Below are 20,978 nucleotides of genomic sequence, written 5' to 3'. Positions count from 1 at the left end.
CACGCTCACATCCGGATCTCGAGACAAAGATGATGCTTGTTGTGACTGTCCAACTTGTGAGGGGGGGAAAAAATTATTGAGTAGAGTGAGATGCCTTGACCCTCACAGAGTAAAGCCAGCTCCGACCCAGTGGCAATTAGCACAGCAACTGATAATATCATTATGCTCTGCATATTTTACAGGGTTTGTCCACATGTTTCCATTTTGTTTTCCTCCAAAAAGAAAAATAAAAGGAGAAAGCTGGTCATGGCTGTAATTAATTTGATGGATCATTCTTGAAAACGTCCCCCTTTTATTCTGACTGAAATCACCCCCCCTGCTCCTGGCTTGTCTAGCGAGTGTGTGTGTGTGTGTGTGTGTGTGTGTGTGTGTGTGTGTGAAAGAGAAAGAGAGAGAGACTTGGCAGCAGCACAGAGCCTGGCTGTAGTAGCCACATCTTAATGGAGTCTAGGAAACAGAAGGCTTTGGTATGCTAACACCAGTGTCACATAGCACACAGAGGGCAGCTCTCAAGATCTCAAGAGTAGTCTTGGCATGTGTATACAACACATGCCAAACAGCACAAACACACATTTAGACGTCCGCTGTTAATTCATCCTCTTTCACCCTCTTGAGTATTGTGCTACTCCGAAGCTTTGATGTCATCCGTGGCGCCCTTGCCTTGATGCTTGTGCGTCTGCTTCAGTGTGTTGCTCCCAACTGAGGTCATTAAACGCAACAGGAAATGGATGAATAGCTGAATGTGTCTTCGAATGGCACAGAAAGGTGTCACACTCGACATCCGCCCATCTTAAATGGTCTAAAAAAATCACTGTGTTTGTGTGTACCCCCAGCTGAAAACACTGAAACACAACTATGCCCTTCATCTGAACACACATCTACGTGGTATCTGTATTAGCGTCATGGATTCGGCTTTCATTTGCAGTTAAATAAGATACATAGAGGACAACAGTGCCTCACAGGATGTTTTGTGTATTTGTGTGTGCATGTGTGCGGGGGGGGTGTGTGTGTGTTGCTTCATGTCCGTGAATGTCAGATGCAACATGGCTCAGTATTATGTAAGTATTAACACGGTTTCATGTGCAATATTACAGAAACCAGCTCCCTTTCGTCACGTTCCCTCTTTCTGCTCTGCCTTCCTGGGCTCACTGACAGGACTGTCCTCTGAGTGGTGCTGCTTCCCGGCTGCTGTCCGGGGGGGGGGGGGGGCGGGGGCGTGCGTAGGGTTCATGTACAGGCTGCCGCCGTTGGACCTTTTCTACTGAGCACTGTATTTGTCGTGTGCCTGCACATATGTATCTGTCAACACATCTGCTTCCTCTGCTGTGTGACTCCGTGTCACTGCTGATGTGTTGCTCTCCTGCCTGCCCTGCCCTTGTCACATTGGACTCTATCAGCCTGACTATTCCTCTTCGGTGGGCTGAGCTCATCATCTCAGTTCGCCATTCAACACTGACTGTCACTCATTGGAAGGAAGAGGGATTGGAGAAGATGGGACACTAAAAAAAACTGAATATTTATGGTTGTACATTTGTTGTTTATATATTTCAAACTGTGTGCTTTCTTTTACTGTTCTTGTCGGTGCTGTACCTGCTGGAACAACAATTTCCCTGACGGAGACCTCCCAAGGGATTAATAAAGTCTATCTTATCTTATCTTATCTTATCATTGAATATCTAGTCTCCTTTTTCTCTCCGAAAGCTTATTATTGTAACTTTTTTCTTTTTTTTTTTTTTTATTTCTCATCTATCCTACTGTATTTCTCCTTTCTCATGCTCATGGTCACCACCCTTCATCCTACAGCCAACTCATGCATCCGTATTTGCCTTCACCTGTGACCTTCTCTATCCACTCTGTATTGCCGTTCCAGCTTTTTTATTTGTCGGTCTAACCTCTGGTTTTCATTATGCTTTGACTGCTTCATCCTGTTCTGGTTACTGAGTGATGTTGTCTTTACAAACTATGTGCTGATGCTGTACAGAAGACCTGCTGACATGGCTTCAGTGCTGCAAAGTCAACCAATTTTTTCCGCTCTTTTCACCCAGTTTCATTTGTTATCATGGAGTCTCACCTAAGCTTGTTCTGTAAACACTTTAATATCCTGCACACTTTCCTCTAATGAACTCATCCTGCAACTTCATGTGACCATGGTTTTGTAAGCTTGTATATTTTTTGCACCATTCATATTCAAGTCATTTCAAAGCCTGTTCAAATATTTGTACACTTTTGGCTCTCTGGGGAAAGAATGGGGAAATGAAAATCACTGCCTCAAAAATTGATTACACTGCAGTCAGACCTCAGATTCCTCTTGCTGATTTGCTGTGTAGTGTGTATGAACATCACATTTCTGGACCCCATTACAGTGTGACAGCTATTTAATCAGTGAGAGATGTTGCTGTCTCAAACTATGTGCTGATATTCTGTGAAACCTGCAGACTACAGCCGCAGTCATAATTCAAAATCTGTTTGCTGTTCGTCCTAATTCTGTGGAACTGGTGTGGGAGTTTCTGTGGTTTCCCACATTAACTTCTTACTGTCAATAGCGTGGTGCACTTTTTCCGTCCTCATTTATAGTATTATATTGCATCCTTATATTAACACTAGTTTATTTCCAGTTCCCTCAGAAGAAAAGTAATGGCTTTTAGTCTGCCAAAAAAAAAAATAAAAAAAAAAATCATCCTGCTTTGTACATTGCGACCTAGTATTGGTACTTTATTTTTTTGATTGCTCTTACCAGACATGGTAAGTTTTGACAGAACTGGTACTCTTATATATGCTACAATTTGAATGAATGACACCTATAGGTGTTCCTGCTTTCACTTCTGTAATTGTACAGCTATAAAACTAACTGCTAATTCATGCTTTCAAAATATTTGGCCTAAACGTTGTGGAGGTGGAAGCATTCTACCTTACACCCTTAGGCATAGCACCAGCGCCTCCACCGCTGTGGTTAACAGTTTTGCTATATGTGTTTTTGTTGACAGTAAATGAGCAAGGGAAAAAATATATAATTTTCTGTATTAATAACACAAAGAAATGCAGGATTGTTAACCTTTCATTAATAACAACTCCAATTAATAAACTGAAAGCTAATGATGCAGACTAGCTGCTGCCCATGATTCCTTTCCTGGAAAGAACTGAATTGGATTTAATAAACTGTCTCTGTCTGATCATAATCCATAAGCCTTATATATTTTTTAAAAAAGGCCGACTGAGAATCGTTTGTTAACAAACAAACAATCAAAAAAGCACTATATTTGAACACAGTCCTTGGGTATTTTATATTTAAATTTTATTTCTTTCTCAACTACCATGTAACATGTCACTGATCCCCAATTGTGAATTTCGGAACTTGTCTGCAACTTGGAGTGTTGTAGCAGGAAAAAAACAAAACTGTCAAAGCAAAAATACAGAAATCATTTTAAAGATGTGTAAAACAGGAGCTTACAAAAATGTAAATAGCACCGAGTTGACATACAGTATTCTTTAAAAAGACCACACGAGTGTCCATACAGGGGATGCCGAGTGTGCTGGTCAGTAGAAACCCATAGCAGCGTATTAGTTCCATATCATTCACTTTGTTTTGTTATTATTTCTCTAACGTGAACTGTTTAACATCATAACAAGTCACATCATATAAGTTAAAAAAAAAGGTAAAATATGAAAACAGAACAATCACAATCAGAAAAAAAACAAACAAAACAAAAAACAAATGCCCTACAGAATAAAATCTCAAGGGAAAATACTGTCCAGTTATGCAACCATGGATGTGTTTTCGTATTTTGTGTCTGCTTCTCCTTACTTCACTAAACTAAAGACCCAGGACATCTGCAGAAGTGAGCTGGGAAACTCATGGGAAATGATTTCTTTCTGTTCACCAGTTAACCGGTCCACTTACTTTGCCCCTTTGCAGATGGGATTGAAAAAGAGAAGTGGAGTGAGTCACTTGATCCTAATTAGAAGTCTCTCGCTCTCTTTTTTCATTTGTTATATTATAGCTCAGATGCTACTCGTCTGCTTTTTGGTTGCCAGCTTCCGCGGCCAGTCTTTGGCCTTCTCCTTTGAGCTCAGCCAGCTTCTCTGAATGGGCGGCCAGGGTGCCATTCACCTGGGCCAGGTATGAGTCTGAGTGTCTCTCCAGCTCTGCTCTGATCCTTTCCAGGTGCTCTGCCAGCTCCCCCAGGCTGCTGCACTGACCCTCTACCTGGCTGACTCTGCTGTTAAAGTCCTTCACCTCTCTCTGTACTTCTATTGCTGTGCTCCTGCAGCCCTGCAGCTCCCCGGCCAGACGTCTCTTCAGAGCCACTAGTTCTCCCTTCAGCTGGGCTAACCGCCTCTCCCCTGCCCCAAGGAGGGAAGCTTGGTGGTCCACTAATTTAGTGATTCCTTGCACCTGATTGACTAGCTGGTGCTCTCTCTGCTCCCAGGTGGCATTTGCATGACCCACTTCACTTGCAATGAAGCTAATGGAGTCCTTCAGGCCCTTCAGAGTGCGGTTCACAGAGTTGATGTTGACTTTTAGCAGAGTAATCTCTCCCTGGACGGAGCCCTCTGCTTCCTCCTGTGCGATCCTCAGGAGCAGGTTCTGCAGGGTATTGTTGAGGCGGTCCAGCTGGTTGGAATGGGTGTCCAAACGGCCTGTGATCTTCTTCTCCATCTTGTCGCACTCCTCTTCTACTTCAGTGACACTTACACCCCCTGCTGGTGGTGTGGAGGCAGAGCAGGAGGAGGTGCAGAGGAGCTCCAGGTCTACTAGCTGTTTCTGAATGCCATCCAGGTCGCCCTCCACTCTCCTCCTCACGGACTCAATCTCCGTCTCCAGCGCCGGGACCACCTGTCCCTCCAGGAGTGCAGGGGCCGTGGCATTGCTCAGCTCCTCCACAGCCACGAACACTCTCTCCTCCAGAGTCTTCAACTTGTCCTCCAGCAGGGTCTTGAAGCCATCCAGACCTCCAGGGAGCTCTCCTACTCCATCAGGTCCTGCCTCAGTGGCATTGAGGCGACCCTCTATGTCCACCAGGCGGGTCTCAATCAGTGTCTCCACATGGATGCTTTGGTCAGCGAGGGCAGTCTGGAGCTGTCTCTGAGATTCTGTCAGACCTTTGACTGAGTCCTCCAGCAGCAGCACACGCTGGGACAGGCTGTTTACCTGCAATAACCAATAACTAGTGAGTTCAATCACGCGTCATTATAGTGTGGCGCTGTTGGCCTTTCAATAGTAGAGGCTGAAATGTGCAGAATTGACTTATTTACTTTCTGTTATTTGCTAATTTAATGTCCAGGTTACCTTTAGACAGACTGTGCTTCGAAATCCAACATATAACTCTATTTATTTGACAAATTGGATGCATCGCATCTTTATCATACCTGTCCACAACAGCTCTCAGTCAGAGTTAGGCCCTGGATCTGAGCCTGTAAGGAACCCAACTCCTCCCTGAGTCCGGTCTCTCTTCCGTCCAGCGACTGCTGCATCTGTTCCTGGCCATCCATGTGCTCCCTGTGACATTGCTTCTGCACCTCCCCGATCTTCTTGTCACAGTGGTTCTCCAGGCCGGTCAGGCGACGTTCAAAGCCATCCAGAATCTCAGCACGCATGTCAGCCAGCTTGGTGTCAACAACCTGGTCAATATGAACGGTGGTGCCGGGGTCAGCGATTGGCACACCCGTAGCTCCCTCCAGCAGCCTCTTTAGCTGGCCGTCGTGATCCAGGACCATTCCCTGATGACAAGCAAGTGAAAAGGGGAACAAAGAGTGGCGTTCAATCAAGGAGAGAGCAGCCGAGGCCTGATTTGGTCAAGTTATGCAGATATACTGAACACAGTACCTGAACCTTCTCGAGGATGTGTGTTTTGGCTTGGAGTTCATCTTTCACTTCTGTTACTCTCCCAGCTAAATCTCCAAATCCAGGGAATCTTTCTCCTCCATCGAGCCCATCAGGAGTCCCATCTGGGATCACCCCAAATCCCACACTGGAGTCAGGCACACGGGGGCTGTTGGGTAAAAGCGATACCAGGATTTTGTTGGTATCTTCTCTGAAGGATGTACGTAGTCGCTCCTCAAGGCCGGCCACCACCCCATTAAGAGTGTCTAGACCCTGTGTGAGGCGACGAAGATCATCCTCCATACGGTCCAAACGTTCCCCAGTCACTCCAGAAATCCCAAATTTGTTTCCTGTATTTCAAAAGATAAAGAGGAGTAAAAGAGAAATGAAAGCTATTTGTATTTCGAAAGTCTGCCAGCACAGCAGAGAAAGTGATTCAGCGCTGTAGCAGAGTTACAGTTCAGTTGAAAATACTTCCCTTTATTTACACAAACTTTCACAAATGCAGACCGAGAGCAGTAGTGACGGTTTAACAGTCCAGTGGAAATTTATTCTCACCATAGTTTGGTTTGCCGCCTCCAGCGGGCAGTTGTCCTGTGGGTATTGGTCTGTGGTCAGGTACACTGGGGAACGGTTTGACTGGCTCCAGTTGGCCTCCTTCAGGCTTTTGGTCCACAGGAGGCCGAGGGCCATGGGGGAAACCCTTCATTCCTGGGCGATGGGGAAAACCGGCACCCTTGAAAGGTGGCATCACGCCATCAGGCGATGGTGTGGGTCCGTCATAACAGCTGTCTCCAGAGTAGCCAGGACAACATCGCCACTCCAGTTCAGTCACTGTCTTAAAACCAACCTTGTACTTTGGTTTGTAGAAGGTCCTGTACCTGAAGGAAAGGATAAAAAAAACTTGGTTACTCTCAGAGGTCAACAGTGTGGTTCAACATCCACAAGTCTCTCAGAAGATCAGTAGTTGTTTTTAATTAAGAGCAGAGGATGGGAAGACAGGACGTGGTGGGCAGAAATAAAGCGATGAACTTGTTCTCTTTAGAATTAAACATGGATTAGAGGGAGATTGGGGGATTAAGATAAAGTGTAGTGTAAATGAAACAGCGTCAGGGGATTGAACACTGAACTCTGGTTTTATCTTGTATAAGCCGAATTTCGATTATGAATCAAATTCTCCATCTCTCTCAAACAGACAATGAGTCTTTTGTTTTGAGGAGAAAGTCTTCTCCTTTAATTTCCCCTGTGTGGCAACTTTAGAGAGGCACATTAGAATGAATTATAAACTCGCCCACAGTCGTTTCAGGATCTGTCATTACTAAGTATTACGATACATCCCTGACATTATTCTAATTTTCTCCTCTGTTGTATTGCTTTCACAAAGGTAGGTGGGCAGGTAAGAAAAAAGGATAACTACTTCTAAATCTGAATATTCAATTAATCAGGAGGGGCTTTTCATATTTTAACACTGAATGTACAAATAGTGGTCATATGTTGCACTAATGTCATTCAGATTAATAAACATCCAGGCATCACTGAAAACAGACACGGAGGTGCAGGTTTTTGAGGACCTGGACATCACACACACTAGAGGGCAGCATTGATATATTAGAGAATGTATTGTACAATATTCTCCGTGTACATTTCTCGAGGGGTGCAGGCTGAATGGTGAAAGCATGCAAACATGTATTTTTCTGTTGGGGAATCTTACATGACCACAGGACACTTCTGACCCCAGATGCACTTGGTGGTGTACTCAGCCTTCACAAAGGTAGACACTCCGTCCTGCATGGTGCATGTGATGTTCTTCTGGACCACGTAAGCGCAGTGGTTTCTGTGGGAAGGGCAGATTTGAATAACTTAAAAAATAAATAAATAAATCAAAAATAAATGCTCCGTTACCAATTTCATCAATGACAGCGCCCCTTCTTTTTTTTTTTTTGTATCCGTGGCTTTAAGCGAACTGCAACCAATTCAACTGGCTCCATGTGGCAGTGGTACTAAAATGTGGCGTTATGGATGTAAAGACGGTTCAACAGCTCTTCCCGACCAACATGTTGCTGGAGTTTTCTTTGGGCTCAGCTGGTGTTAAAGCTTTTACTTTACTGTTATGTGTCCTGCACACTCTAACTGTCTTTATTAGAGCCTTGGTTGCTTGATTTTTGTTCCCTTAAACTCTTATCAAAATATTATCCAAAGACACATTCTGCAATCTTGACATAGCAAGTAAAACAGGTGAAATCGTTTTATTTTAAAACAGAAATGATTGCATACCACTGGCATTATCCTCAGGATGATGATGGAAGATAGCTGCTGGGTGCTTTTCAACCGTCTTTTGCTTTGTTTTATTTGAGGAAAATATTACTGAGACCGTTTTCAGATGTGTGCAGGCCCTTAAAAATGCAGCACTTAATAAAATTACTATTAGTAACTACTTTGATCAGTTGTTGCATCATGTTAAAGCTGGACATTCGCTCTCCTCTTTCCTCATTGCCTGTGCAGCTACAGCAACTGTAATATGTTCCCCTGGCCCCTGTGCAACACAGGAAATGATAATCTGGGTTCTTTAGGCTCACATGTGAAGCATTTCTTACATCCAGAGGGGAGCATTTAGCAGCACATGCAGTACTTAACGTTGCTGCACAGCTGTTTCAGGACAAATAGAAATGTTTTGCGGAGCAGGAAGGGACATGGGGGCTGAGGAGGGTGCACAAGCCAAGGACTAACAGGCTGCACAGCCTGTCAGGGTCTGAGAAACCACGGCACTGCTGCAGCTTTCTGTGAACCGCCGACTGTGTTGACGGTGTTTGCGTGTGCGTGCCTCTACTCTGGCTGTGTTGACATATGCTAATAGCAATGGAAGCAAAAGGGCAGAAGTCAGAATGACAGAGCTTCTTTCATACCAGCCTGACAACATGCTGCCAGGTGAGATGTTGAGGAAGTTGTGGTTATGACCAGAACTGACGTCATATGATCAGCCAGAAAATTAAAACTCATACAAGCTGGTTTGGATTATTTATTTATTTATTTATATATATATATATATATTTTTTTGTGTGTATATAAAAAAAATAAAACAAAATCAGGCAACAAAAATTGTTTTAAGTTTGTTATACTGTGAATATACTGTGCACTTCCACATTGAAAGCTGCACGATTTACTGGATAACACAAATCATCATTTTTGGTGTATTTTCATTCTTCTAAAACACTGTAATAAATAGATGAGTTAATGTTCTGTTACATTACTTCCAATTATTTGGGAGTTCACCTTCAAAAACATTTGTTTATCATCCCTGAGAGATGTTAAAACTGATCAACTGCTTTTCACAGAAATCCTTTGGCATAACAATACATTTTTGTTTTGTTTTTAACATGCAAGATCCCATTATCATCGAGATTGGCAAAAGATATTGGCTGAAAAAGTGAAAAAGTGACACTATATGGCCATCCGGAGAATATTAATACTTGACCAAGAGCTTCATGACTTGTTTCTGTGTTTGGAGGAGTGAAGAAAAAGTTTTTGTGGGCAAACAAGGATTAGTGACAGCTGATAGAAAGCAAACAGAGTGCATGAGCATTCACGGCTATACAGCACAGCAAGTGTGCGATCCTTCTCATGTTCCACGCAGGGCCGATAAACAAAGGGAAAAGTGACCATGTTCACCGATTTGTTTGTCAGGTGCACATCTGGGACGAGACAGTGACCTTCAGACTCACACATAATGGCTGAAAAGTGCAGGAATCCAGATGTACAGAGAGAAGGGCGTGGGGGGGGGGGGGGGGGGGGGGACTTCTCCAGGTCTCTGTTTCTGTCTTTTTTTTTTTTTTTTCCCCCGCAGTCCGCTCTTTGACCGTTTTCGCAGATCTGTCAATGTCATTTAGACTTGTGAGTGATATTTTATCCCTGGTGTCTCACAGACAGAGGGGCTCTGGCTTTGTGTGAATCAAAGTTGAGTGCTGAGATAAATCCCATCCCTCTGCGCTGCCGAGTCTGTCGGGGGAACAGCAGGTCACCTCCTCTGCTGCATAAAAACCGATCCCTATGGGACAAATGTTGAGTTTCAACTTAAGAGATAGCGATGTTGTGTTTGAGCCGTACAGGCACTGACACATGGTCACACACTCATGTGCATTTTATGCATGCACAGTGGAGCTCTTGGCCCTTTCATCTCCCATCCACAGAGACCACACAGCTCTGCAGAATGAGGATTATGCAAGCTTTATCGCCAGATATATGAAACCATGTGTGAGCGGTCATACGTGAGAAAAAATGTCCATCTTTAGTGTTTATTATGGTCTCCACCAGGCCCAGCTGCTAGAGGGTAGGTGAGAACGTTGTTTGGGTTGATTGTGTGGGAGGACCCTCAGCCTGCAAAAGGCAGCACTAATATGGACTCATGGGGGAAAATGGATGAGTTCTGATCCAATATGATCTAATATCAGGGGGATAATGAGGGGAGGGGAAGGAGAAGAGGAGAAATAAGAGGGCTGGCCAACTCTGAGCTATTTTAACACCTCATCTCTTAACTAATGTGGGACAAGGACATTCTGATGTTTGTTTTAGCTCTCCTGGGTGACAGGTGGAAGGGCCACACAGAATATCCCAGCAAGTGCCAGATGGGAAAAGCCACTTAGGTGACCTCAACTTTATTTATGACTCACATTAAAAATGCTACAATGCTAAATAATGCTACACAGTCACAGCTGTGGAACAGCACCGGCGGAGGAATGAACCTTCAACTTTCGACACTCCCTCAAAGATCTTAGGGACTCAGAGGTGGAATAGCGAAGGAGGTCAGAAGAATATGAAGTGGCAAACATGCCTCAGGAGTCCTGACACAAAGAGGCTGCAGCCACGCTAGAGGCTCTGTGAGGCTGCAATTACGTACAACTGCGTTACATGGCAGCATCAGCATGCAAACACGCTCACAATGAAAATGCAATGCTTATTATGTCACATAAGCTTTGTCTAGAGCTTTAGCTTGGTAACATTTGCAAACATGTAAAATGCTGGATGTCAATGTTGTTAGTTTTCCAAATAGTGTGATAGTTGGAAAAATTTAAACTATGGCATGATGATGATGATGAAAGAATAAGAGGATGAGCAGAACATCTGATCGTTTTCAGGTTTTAAAATGTTCCCCAATGAGTGTCAGAATAAACCAAAAATACCTATCCAAGATCAACTGCATTTCACTCAGCGTACCATCTGATGTGATTACATTCCACGCGTGTGGTTAGCATTTTGAAAACAAATGAAGCCTTGACGACAGCTCATTAATGGCTGAAGCTAATCTAAGTCAAATATTATTTATCGTCTTTTGACGCCATCACAATTCAAATTCCTGAAATCCTCTTTCTGCCACCAAAATGCAAAGGATGGTTTTGTTGGATGGCTGCTGTTGCTATAAGAAACTCACAAGTTGTATCAAATGTCTCCCAACCCCACCAAACTCATCTCTCCTGTGCACATCCCACCTTCACCTCTTCCTTCCTGCTCAATATCGGCACAGTCTGCAGCTCCTTTGGCGACACCAGGACAGCCACACTCTCTCCTCACACACCTCCCCCCTTGACGCCAAAATATTGTCTTTTTTCTGTCACTGGACCATGACACTTCTTGACTGCTAGTATGGTCCCACTGTAAATATTTCCAGTATAGCGTTACACTTTCTAAATCACTTCGCAGCTTCCCAGGGGGAAAGCAGAATTCCCATCTCAGATTCTTATGTGGAGCGTTTTCAGCAAATATTATTGCTCCTAGACCTCCGCCCTCTGGTGGGACCAAAACAATTCACCTTTCCATTCCCCCTTTTCTGCTAACCCTTGCTGCCTTTTTCTCCTCTTACAAAATCTGCAAACTGCAGCTTATCTCTGTTTGATTATCTAAGCATACCATCCCGCTCTCGCCTTTGTTCCTAATATCGTCTTTCTTCGTCTGATTTCTGCTTTGCATGAGGCCTCTGTGTGCCACCCAATCACACCGATGACATCTCCAGCAGTTTAACCTGCCATTTTCCCAACTGTCGCCCTGCTTGCTTTGACATTATAGCTCTAAAGGGCTCACCTTCCTCATTTCTAACCACACTCTCACCTGCAGGGATCTGGACTGTTTGAACTCAGGTCACTGCTGTTGCCTCTGACAGATTTATGACCAGAGCAGGCCAGATAGAAAACCATGCAATCTTTAATAGGACTTTTAACAACCCTGTCTGTGAGCTAACAGCTCTCCTCCAGGGCCCATCTCTCTCCATATATGCTTTTAATGAATCCTATTTCGGGCCAACTGGCAGGTCTTGAAGGTCCCACGGTGCATGTTTGATTGACGTTACTCATGTGGCTACTGATTAAAGTTAAGGGAAAGCTGTGATACTTCAAGCTCTAGGACCAAGGGGATCGTTCTTTCATTCAGACAGGGCCAGATCTAAGCCAGCTCTGGTTGCCATTCTTTAGAGATGGACTATTACTTTTATGTGGTTAACTTTAGGATAACAAAAAAATCACAGAAGTTGTTTTATTGAGCTCTGCTGCGTTTTTCTTAAAGAAAAGAAAATATCTTGCCTTTGCCTTTTGGAAAACAGTAATGAGCTCAAACACCGGTAGTGAAAAAAAAAAAAAAAAAACAACACACACACACACACACCAATGACTTACAGTCAGGCATTCCCCAAAGAACATAATCCTCTTTAAGTAAGAATAGCGCTCTGTACTTTTTAAATAAAAGCCTTTTCAGATTTATGGAACTCACTGTGCCGTACATGCAAGTAAGTGAAATCAGTAGCAGTATGTTGTGATGCCTTACAAAGACGTGTGACCTATAGTTGTTGAACAAACCATATTAACACTGAGGTGCTTTGAGGGAATGACGAGGAAACGTGATCTTCTGTATCAAGCTTTCATTTATCATGTATCATGATCTGCAGAATTTATTGAAAAACACATCGTTGCAAAACCACATGTTGCAAAATGCAATAAGAAGGTGTTCTCTGTTATATTTTACATTATATTCTGTACATGTATTTATATCTGTTACATGACAAAAACCTACAGTTTTACCATTGTAAGTGATACATTGCTATGCTTTACTGTGAGGTTCAAATGAGAAGACTGGCACTGCTCTTGTCTGCATGTGAGCTAAATTTGACAATATGGACAGATTCATTTATTATGTCTTAACTTAAGCTTTATCGCCCAATTTAAGGGCAGATGTGAGAATTGTGTCAATCAATGATATGATGATGAATTTGGATAATGAAATATCGTAAACAATACTGCATGAAATTCTTAACATTCAGCAGAAAGGTCAGTGAAAGCACGAGCAAATTAAATGTGTGTTTGTAGCAGAAGCTTGAGAGCTGACCTGACTCTGTGACTCTTAGCAGGAGACTGGCTCCCCTCATGTCCTCCACTGGACACTCAACACAAACTTACTACAGCAGCCCATAACCTCTAACCTTGGCCAACTCACTGACCTTTCTCCCTTGATCCCTGTCCCATACATCATTGAAAAAGCCTCAGATATGTCTCTAATCTGATCATTGAAACATGTGACATCTGCTGGGATGTTAATTGATTTATACTGCGCCAATTTCACAGTAATGGGTAAACAACCCTCTCACCTGCTGGTGTGGTGTGGCTTAAGGTTACATATTATAGTGAAAAATGGAGAGAGGTGATTGAAGTTGAACGCATATCTCACAATTGGTTGTTTTCCCTTTTGATGGATAGTTATGATGTCAAAAATGGCCAAAGACACACTTCAAGAAATCCGAAGACTCCAGGCCACCCGTGCACAGTTTTAGCTACGGCAAACTTCATAGAGAAGCTATTAGAGTTGTGTAACTGTAGATATACACGAAGCAGTCAGTCCCTGCAGGCTCTTACTGCAAGTCGTTCTACTAAATGAAAGGAATGACTGTGAAATCAATTCCCTTGCTGTTCTGCCAAAGTAGAGATAATAATTCAATGCAAAGAGAAAAACTCTTTGGTACATCAGCAGCTGAGAATTTTTTTAAATGTCTCACTAAAAACAGGCGTGTATTGTCCATGTGACAGTGTGGTCAGCAGAGAACAACGAATAAGCATTTACAAGCTGTGAAAGTCTTTACAAAAATAAAAATACATATAAGTAATACACACCCACATATATGTACCGCACACACACATACGTCATAACAAATGTTATTTTTAAGTCTCTATTTCCACTGACCAGTCAGGCAGACAACAACTGAGCTCATATATCTGTAGTGACACGTCCCTTGAGCCCACTGTGACCAAGACGGGCCAGCAGCTCTTGGATAAATACTATACTTGGACCCACAGACACATGTGCAGGACCATCACCAGCTACCAGCAACAAGCAATCGCAAACCATCTGCTATTCTTCTCCATCAGCTCGTTTTGGTCTGTAACATATTGCTCCTCGCAGGAGTCAGGTTTAAAAGTTGTATCCAGCACAAATTAGCTTGTGCTGTGTGAGGATGTGGTTGAGATTAGGCTGGTTATGGTCAATAAATATATTTAAAACAAATGCTTACTGCTTTTACTGTTCATTATATAATTTAGTTTTGATATGTGTCTAATAAAGCAAAATATGTGTGGGGTTGTGAAGTCGTTAAAATGCGTATTTAATACAACTGTACTGAATAAAAAATAGAGCTGTGCAATAAATAATGATTAATTGATAACAGTTTTCGAGCAACTTGCTTGACTCAGAAGTGGGATAAAAACTGGCTTCAGAGCAAGACTGGGCTTAGTCGTGTTCATGATGAAATATTGACTGGAAAAGGATGTAAGGAGAAGGACGGATGGAATTTGGTGAGAAAGTTAATGCTGAAGACTGAATGTGTCCGCTGCATTGAGGGTGAAGGATGCAGAGGAGTCTTTTCCCTGGAGGTGAAGGTACATGGCAGACTAAACGGGGCTGGATGATCACCGGTCTTCTTTGGCAGTTTGAGAGAAGCAGCAGGTAGCTGGGGAGCTGTCCAAAGATATAACAGTTCTCAGGGGAAGCCAAGCAAAAGAAGGAAAATAGGAGAAAAAACTGAAAGAGCTCTCCAGGCTAAAAGTCCGCCATCTCAATCCAGACAAAATAATACATCCACACAGGCCTCTGTGTCATCTCACTGCTTCATGACTTTCATGAATAGTGTGGCTTTATTATTCCTCTCAGTTCATGTGGTCACACTGTACCGACCGACACTCCAGTGTATTTACATCCATCACAACTCACTGATTAAAAACAGGAGATGATACTGGGAGAAACAAATGTAATTCAGAAAGACCAATGGAGGATTAGTTGTGCCACTCCCTTCTGGCAGAGGGTGCCCAGCTGTACGACTTGCCTCTAATTGAGCCCCCCTCCCTGACGCACACACACACACACGTTGACCGCAATATATCAATACCCTTGTCATCAACTCAACACTGGCTTCTCTGCACCATAAAGGCCATAATGATGGCTTTGTTTTCATAATAACACGACATGTCATAGCTGCTCTACGATGTTTATCCCCGGCCACAGATGCTTTTAGGTGTGAACCGCAGAAAAGGGCTGATGCTGAGTAAGAGAGGAACAGAGGGTCAATTCAGGGATCTGTTACTGAGCTGATGCCCTAACTAAAACCACATTTCTGCAACTCGCCGGTGACATGCATTTCTCATGGGAAGTACAGTATGAGGTGGATCCTGCTTGCAGGCTCTTTAGATATTTGGAATTCTTTTTGAATTCATTTCTCTGCAGAGTAGGATGGGAAATGAAACACACATTAGAGCCTGTGACATGTCCAAAACAGAGCACTTACTTGTGACGGGTCATCGGCTTGTTTGGTGAATGGTGAGGGTTGAGTCCAGCCTTGAACAGGTTGTATCTGTTTCCATAGAAAGGGCTGACATGGCCTCCGTAGAAGGTTCCTTTACTATCCCCCAAAGATAACAAAACCCCTAAAAGAAAGATCTGTGCAACCAGCTGACGCAAGTTCTTCTTCATTGTTCTTTTCTTTTCTTAAAAATAAAAAAATAATTGGCTGATGAGAAAAAGAGGATGAAAAGTGGTAGTTGTAGGCTCCTCAGGGTGTTGTGTGGAAGCACCCCAGCACACGTGCAGTCTCAACTTCTTCAGCGGGCCCTGAAGGAGACATGGAGTCCAAACTGCTGTAGCATCAGCAGCATCTTGCCCTGTAAGCCTTCAGCTCGCAAAATAACCACTCTCTGAGCACATAGGACAGAGCAGGGAGAAAACTAGTGAGGCTGGAGAGGGAGGGGAGAGGAAGAGGGCAAGCAAAAACAACACAAAGGTGTGCTGGAGGAGGGGAGAGGGGAAAGAGGAGAGCAGGACAGAGGAAAAGAAGGAGGGAAGAGAACATGTGAGTATGTCTCCAGGAAAGTTTTAGCTCCATATACACACATGCATGCACACACGCATGCACGCACGCATACACACACACACACACACACACACACACACACGCACAAACTAGTGCGAGACCTGCTGGCTAGACTCGGCCCTCCAAGTCCTCTGCACTGTGCATGAGTGAGGGTGTGTGTACAAGAAGCAGTGTGCTGCTCTGCCGGCTCTGAGTGGGCAGGCAGACAGACAGCCTGCATTTGCATATCCCACCCGAACTCCAGCCTGGCTGCTCTGCAAAAGTGAGCCTGGGTTCGGGGGGGGGGGGCTGCTAGCTGCTAATATGACTTGCGGACTTTTTTCCTCTTTTTCTCACATACACACAAAAAGAAACAAAAATGAAGCAAATTTTCATCAAATCAGATTCCAAAAAAAAAAAAAGAAAAAAAAGAAATAAAAAGCTCTGTTATCTCTTTCTATAATCTCTCTATAATTTCCATCCAATATGCAATAATCCAAATATTTGTTCCCTTAATCCCTTAACAGTTTTATTTCTCTTCCTTTCTCCTTTTCTTTTTTTCCATCTGCTTTGGGAGCAGCTGTACATCAATGCATGGACCTTGAGTTCATTCAGGGCCCTGTGTATGGCTGCAGATCGAGACACAATGGACCTCCTCCTTGCTTCACCGCAGTCACTCATTAAAAATCCCAGCCGAAGCTTCAGTCGCAGTCCACACCCTGACCCCCTGCCTACGTCTCCCCACGCTTCTGCTGTAGCTCTTGAATGTATGCTTAGCTGCTTCATGTGTCATTCAAACAGTTTGCTGTGGGAATTACGTAAATCAGTTCAGTTCCTTCAATAACACAGTTTCAGCATTTAGTCGGTGTCTGAATGAATGCTTGGGGAGCCCCAAAGGATTTCTCTAAGCCTTCTTCCCCAAACACATTTTTAAAAAGAAGCCAAATGGACAAAAGCAAATTATAGCAACAACAACATTTACGCCACCTCGGGAAAATCCTTTCAGCTGTCTTTGGAACTCCAAAAATCCCCCAGCATTTCTTTAGTTGAGTTTAGTGCTATTAGTGCCCAATAAGTGTGACTGAGAAATACGTTGGTGTGTCTGAAACAGGTAGAGCTGATCGCTTTGGAACATAACGACTTAGTATTGCATCTTCAAAAATTTGTATTCCATTGTTAAACACTGGCTGGATTGCACCACTCAGTTCTTATGACCAGATAGTGGCCCCGACATAATGGCGTGACAGATGACTTTCAAAGCAGCCTGCGAGGGAAGAGCTGCTGGCGGAGGAAGGTGTGTGAATGGTCCTCATTGTTTAGTCGGCTCTCCTCACTTGTGTGTGGACTATGCATCATTTACTCTTCCCTGTTTACTCTTCATTCAAAGGTAAGTGCGAAAGAACAACATAAAGCTTTGTGGTCTACAAAGAGACACTTCACATAAGTGGCAAAGTTCCTAACTATAGACCCAACAGCACTGAAATATCCAAGGAAATATCCAAGGAAACTATAAGGGTGGCTTATAGTTAAAAATGAATAAAAACTCTTTTGTGGATATGCATTCATTCATCTTCTACCGCTTATCTGTTTCCGGGTCATGGGGGGTGCTGGAACCAATCCCAGCTGGCATCTTTGGCGAGGGCGGGGTACACCTGGACTGGTCGCTGGTTTATCACAGGACCAACATGTGGACATAATGAGACAAACAAATATTCACATTCACAGGTCATTTAGAGTCACCATTTCACCTGGACATGCACATCTTTGGATTACCAATGCAGGCACAGTACAGAAAGGCCTCGGGAATCGAGCCCAGAACCTTCTTGGTGTAGGAAAACAGTGCCAACCGATGTGCTGCTGTCCCCCCTTGTAGATGAGTTCATTGTTCTTTATATACTTCAATATCACCTATGTATAGTGTGGAATCATTTTTCACGCCTTTGGCATCTTTTAAGTTTGAAGCTAAAGCGTTTTACTTACTGCTGAAGGTTAATTCTACCTGCTCAAGAAACTGTCCTCTTACATAAGAGGTTAGGCAGTGAAAAGGAAACTTTAAATCTTTGTCTATTCTGGCGGACAACTCTACTCTGAAATACTATTTTTCACAGAAACCAATGGCACAATTTTAAACAGATGTCTGTCCCAGCACACTGTCCAGATGTTGAGGAAAATAAATTGATATTAGCGAATCTCTGACTTATTCTAGTTTATGATATTTTATGACATTTAATTGAATCACATTCACTTTGAATTATTAATTGGTGAACCAAAACTCTTTTCTTGGCAATTAGCTCAATCAGTCAGGTTTTCTTTTTTTTAACCATTAATTAACCATTTCCTCTTTGACTTTTTTGTTTTCTATGAATAAACGATGGTCATTCTGCCAGTATTGGACTTGGAACTAGCTCTGTGAGCAGTTTCAGATAAATATTCTTATCTGTTGTCCGTGTCTAATTCCATATGCTGAATGGAAACTGAAAAGAAATGTTTGCACCTTTTAAAAAACGTCCACAGCATTCAGCTTACATAATGAAGTCTGTGACAGTGACCAAAAATAATAAATCATACAATGTGCATTTCTGTCATCTTTATGTGGTTTGGACTAAATTGCTGTCAAATTTTATTGTATTACAAGAAGTGTGTCTTCTCCTTGAGCTTAAATGGACAAAATTATAAGAACTTGTGTCAACAAAAGATAATTCGGCACAAATGTCAAAGTCAAAAATCGCCACATCAACACCTCTTTTATATTATAGAGCGCGCAAAGATGAATCTTCCCATGGGGACAGGAAGGGCTAATGTCCAGAGGCCAGCCTTCACGAAGCGCTATTATTTTACACCACTGTTTTACTAGACTTTATTATGTTAGCTGTGAGTTCCTAATAAGTCACGGTCAGTTTGTGTCCAGTTCTCCTCTGCAACCCTAAATGTCTCATAGGAGCCATCAGTATGTGGAGTCTCTATGGCCCAGCAGTGATAAGACATGAAGTTAATGGATCCACTTTAGCGAAACAAGACACCACTCAATTAGTGTCATTGCTCTGACCCCCTCCATGAACCGTCCCATCAGGTTTTTCACAGGACACACTTCTATTAGATTTGGCCACAGGGGCACAGACATGGTGAAGGAAAAGGGAAGAAAATGGATGAATTCCAGCTCAGTGACATCAGCTACTTAGCAATGAAGAAGACACTTGATCCTTCCTTACAGTAGTAACCTGAGAAGCAGCCCAAATTCTGTAGAAGAAGCACCGACAAGAAGATTTTTGTATCCCAAGAGAGTTGTTGCAAACAAACATGAAAAAAAAAAAAACCAAACAAACAACAAAAACACTTTCCTGAATATCCAGGAGCTACAGCTTCTGTCGAAAGGAATTTTATGCTTTTGGCATTTATGTAAAAACTGCCTACCTTCTTCGAAAAGAAATTTACGTGCAGTTAAGCCTCTTTGTGTGTTGACACCAAGGTGGTGTGACCCTCCATCACTTCAGCTGTGAAACTTACTTGTTAATATGTGACACCAGCTGTAAAATCAAGCCTCTCTCTACACCAGCTCAAGATGGTAAGTGATAAATCGCCTGCCCTTTAGCTCAGTGAACAGTAAAGACCCAACCAAGAGCAGTATTCTGTATTGGTCTGAGGATGGTGAAGTTTCACGTGTATTGTGACAATAAAGTTTCACAGCTCCAAAAACATGAGCTTTAGCTTTTAAGAAAAATGGGAACTTCATTTCAACCTTTGTGATTTAAGCCTGAGAGAAAAGGCTTTGATTTTCGAATAAACAATTCCTTATTTGAGGGGAATCCACGGCAAATCATTTTAGAGTGCAGTCCTTTAAAAAAAAACCCACCAAAGAGCAACCACTGTGGACTGAGCCATTACAGGCTCAATGCTTTGGGGGGCAAACAACATACGTTTTTCACAGGGGTCAAAAGGGGCCCAGCTGTGATGGAAACGGCTTCTTTTTCCACAATAACACAACGAGGATATGAACTCACAAAATGGCACACCAATAAAAGAAAAATACTCGCCAATCCACCAGTCACTTTTTCCTCTTGTCTTTGCGTTCACATGAGCCCCAAAGCATCTCCTACTGTCATCTAGTGTCATTTGGTTCTCCAGATCAGAGCAGAAATAGCTGAAAGAGAGAGAGAGAGATGGGGACATATGTGTATGACCTCTTTGAAACTCTGGTGCCAGCAATGTCTTGGCAGTGAGAACATGAAGTGTTGCTGCTGAAACTGGGGCTCAATGTGAGCTGCAGATGACCAACCCTGCTGCATGTTTCATCAGGAAAGGATGAAGAGGCTGGTCTCGGTCTTCTGCAGCTCTTTGTTTGAACTCTTCATTTTCATTCTTGGCACTGGCTAGCAAAGGAGCACAAGATGTTGATGCTAATGAAGTCACAAAGGTCCTGTTCTTTTTCAATCTTTGAACAAAATTTTGCACCAACCATGTGACCTTTTTCTTTTTTTTTAAGCATTCTATGCCATGTTTAAACATTTGAATCATTTGGAACATTAAAATAACACAACAAGTTGCAAACTTTGCACTTTTGTGCTCTTGCGCTAATTATGAATTCATTTGTTGTTGTGAGCAGAAATTTTCCAAGATGGAAAATCAAATGGAGTGAGCTGCTGCTCTGAGCCCGACATCAAGGTGGCTTTTCGTTTTTCTTTTCTATTGTTTGACAGCTGCCTTATGATGCATTGTGATCATTTTCATTGAGAATCTGAGGCAGTGAAATATGAATATAAATATTTGCACACGTGTTGAACTGATGAAGGGCAA

The 20,978-nt window shown here is 42.9% G+C and overlaps 1 protein-coding gene across 1 annotated transcript; it reads right to left on the bottom strand.

Annotated features, from left to right (window-relative positions):
* Window positions 1-3,272: 3,272 nt before the first annotated feature.
* Window positions 3,273-16,277, bottom strand: emilin3b (elastin microfibril interfacer 3b). Its single transcript, XM_029506870.1, has 6 exons — window positions 15,627-16,277; window positions 7,533-7,655; window positions 6,380-6,702; window positions 5,825-6,171; window positions 5,368-5,718; window positions 3,273-5,149 (listed from the first exon to the last, which is right to left on the bottom strand). The coding sequence occupies exons 1-6, from the start codon at window positions 15,809-15,811 to the stop codon at window positions 4,007-4,009; spliced, it is 2,472 nt and encodes an 823-aa protein (XP_029362730.1). The 5' UTR covers window positions 15,812-16,277; the 3' UTR covers window positions 3,273-4,006.
* Between the last annotated feature and the right edge of the window lie 4,701 nt (window positions 16,278-20,978).

The sequence above is a fragment of the Echeneis naucrates genome, chromosome 7 (assembly GCF_900963305.1).
Source record: "Echeneis naucrates chromosome 7, fEcheNa1.1, whole genome shotgun sequence".
In the NCBI taxonomy this organism is placed as follows: Eukaryota; Metazoa; Chordata; class Actinopteri; order Carangiformes; family Echeneidae; genus Echeneis; species Echeneis naucrates.
This window is presented reverse-complemented; position numbering and strand designations above follow the sequence as displayed.

Coding starts and splice junctions, on each gene's coding strand:
- emilin3b (XM_029506870.1), bottom strand. CDS start 15,811: ATGAAGAAGAACTTGCGTCAGCTGGTTGCACAGATCTTTCTTTTAGGG. Junction 7,656..15,626: donor AAGCCGATGACCCGTCACAA/GTAAGTGCTCTG, acceptor CCCTTCCCACAG/AAACCACTGCGCTTACGTGG. Junction 5,150..5,367: donor CTGAGAGCTGTTGTGGACAG/GTATGATAAAGA, acceptor TGGTTATTGCAG/GTAAACAGCCTGTCCCAGCG.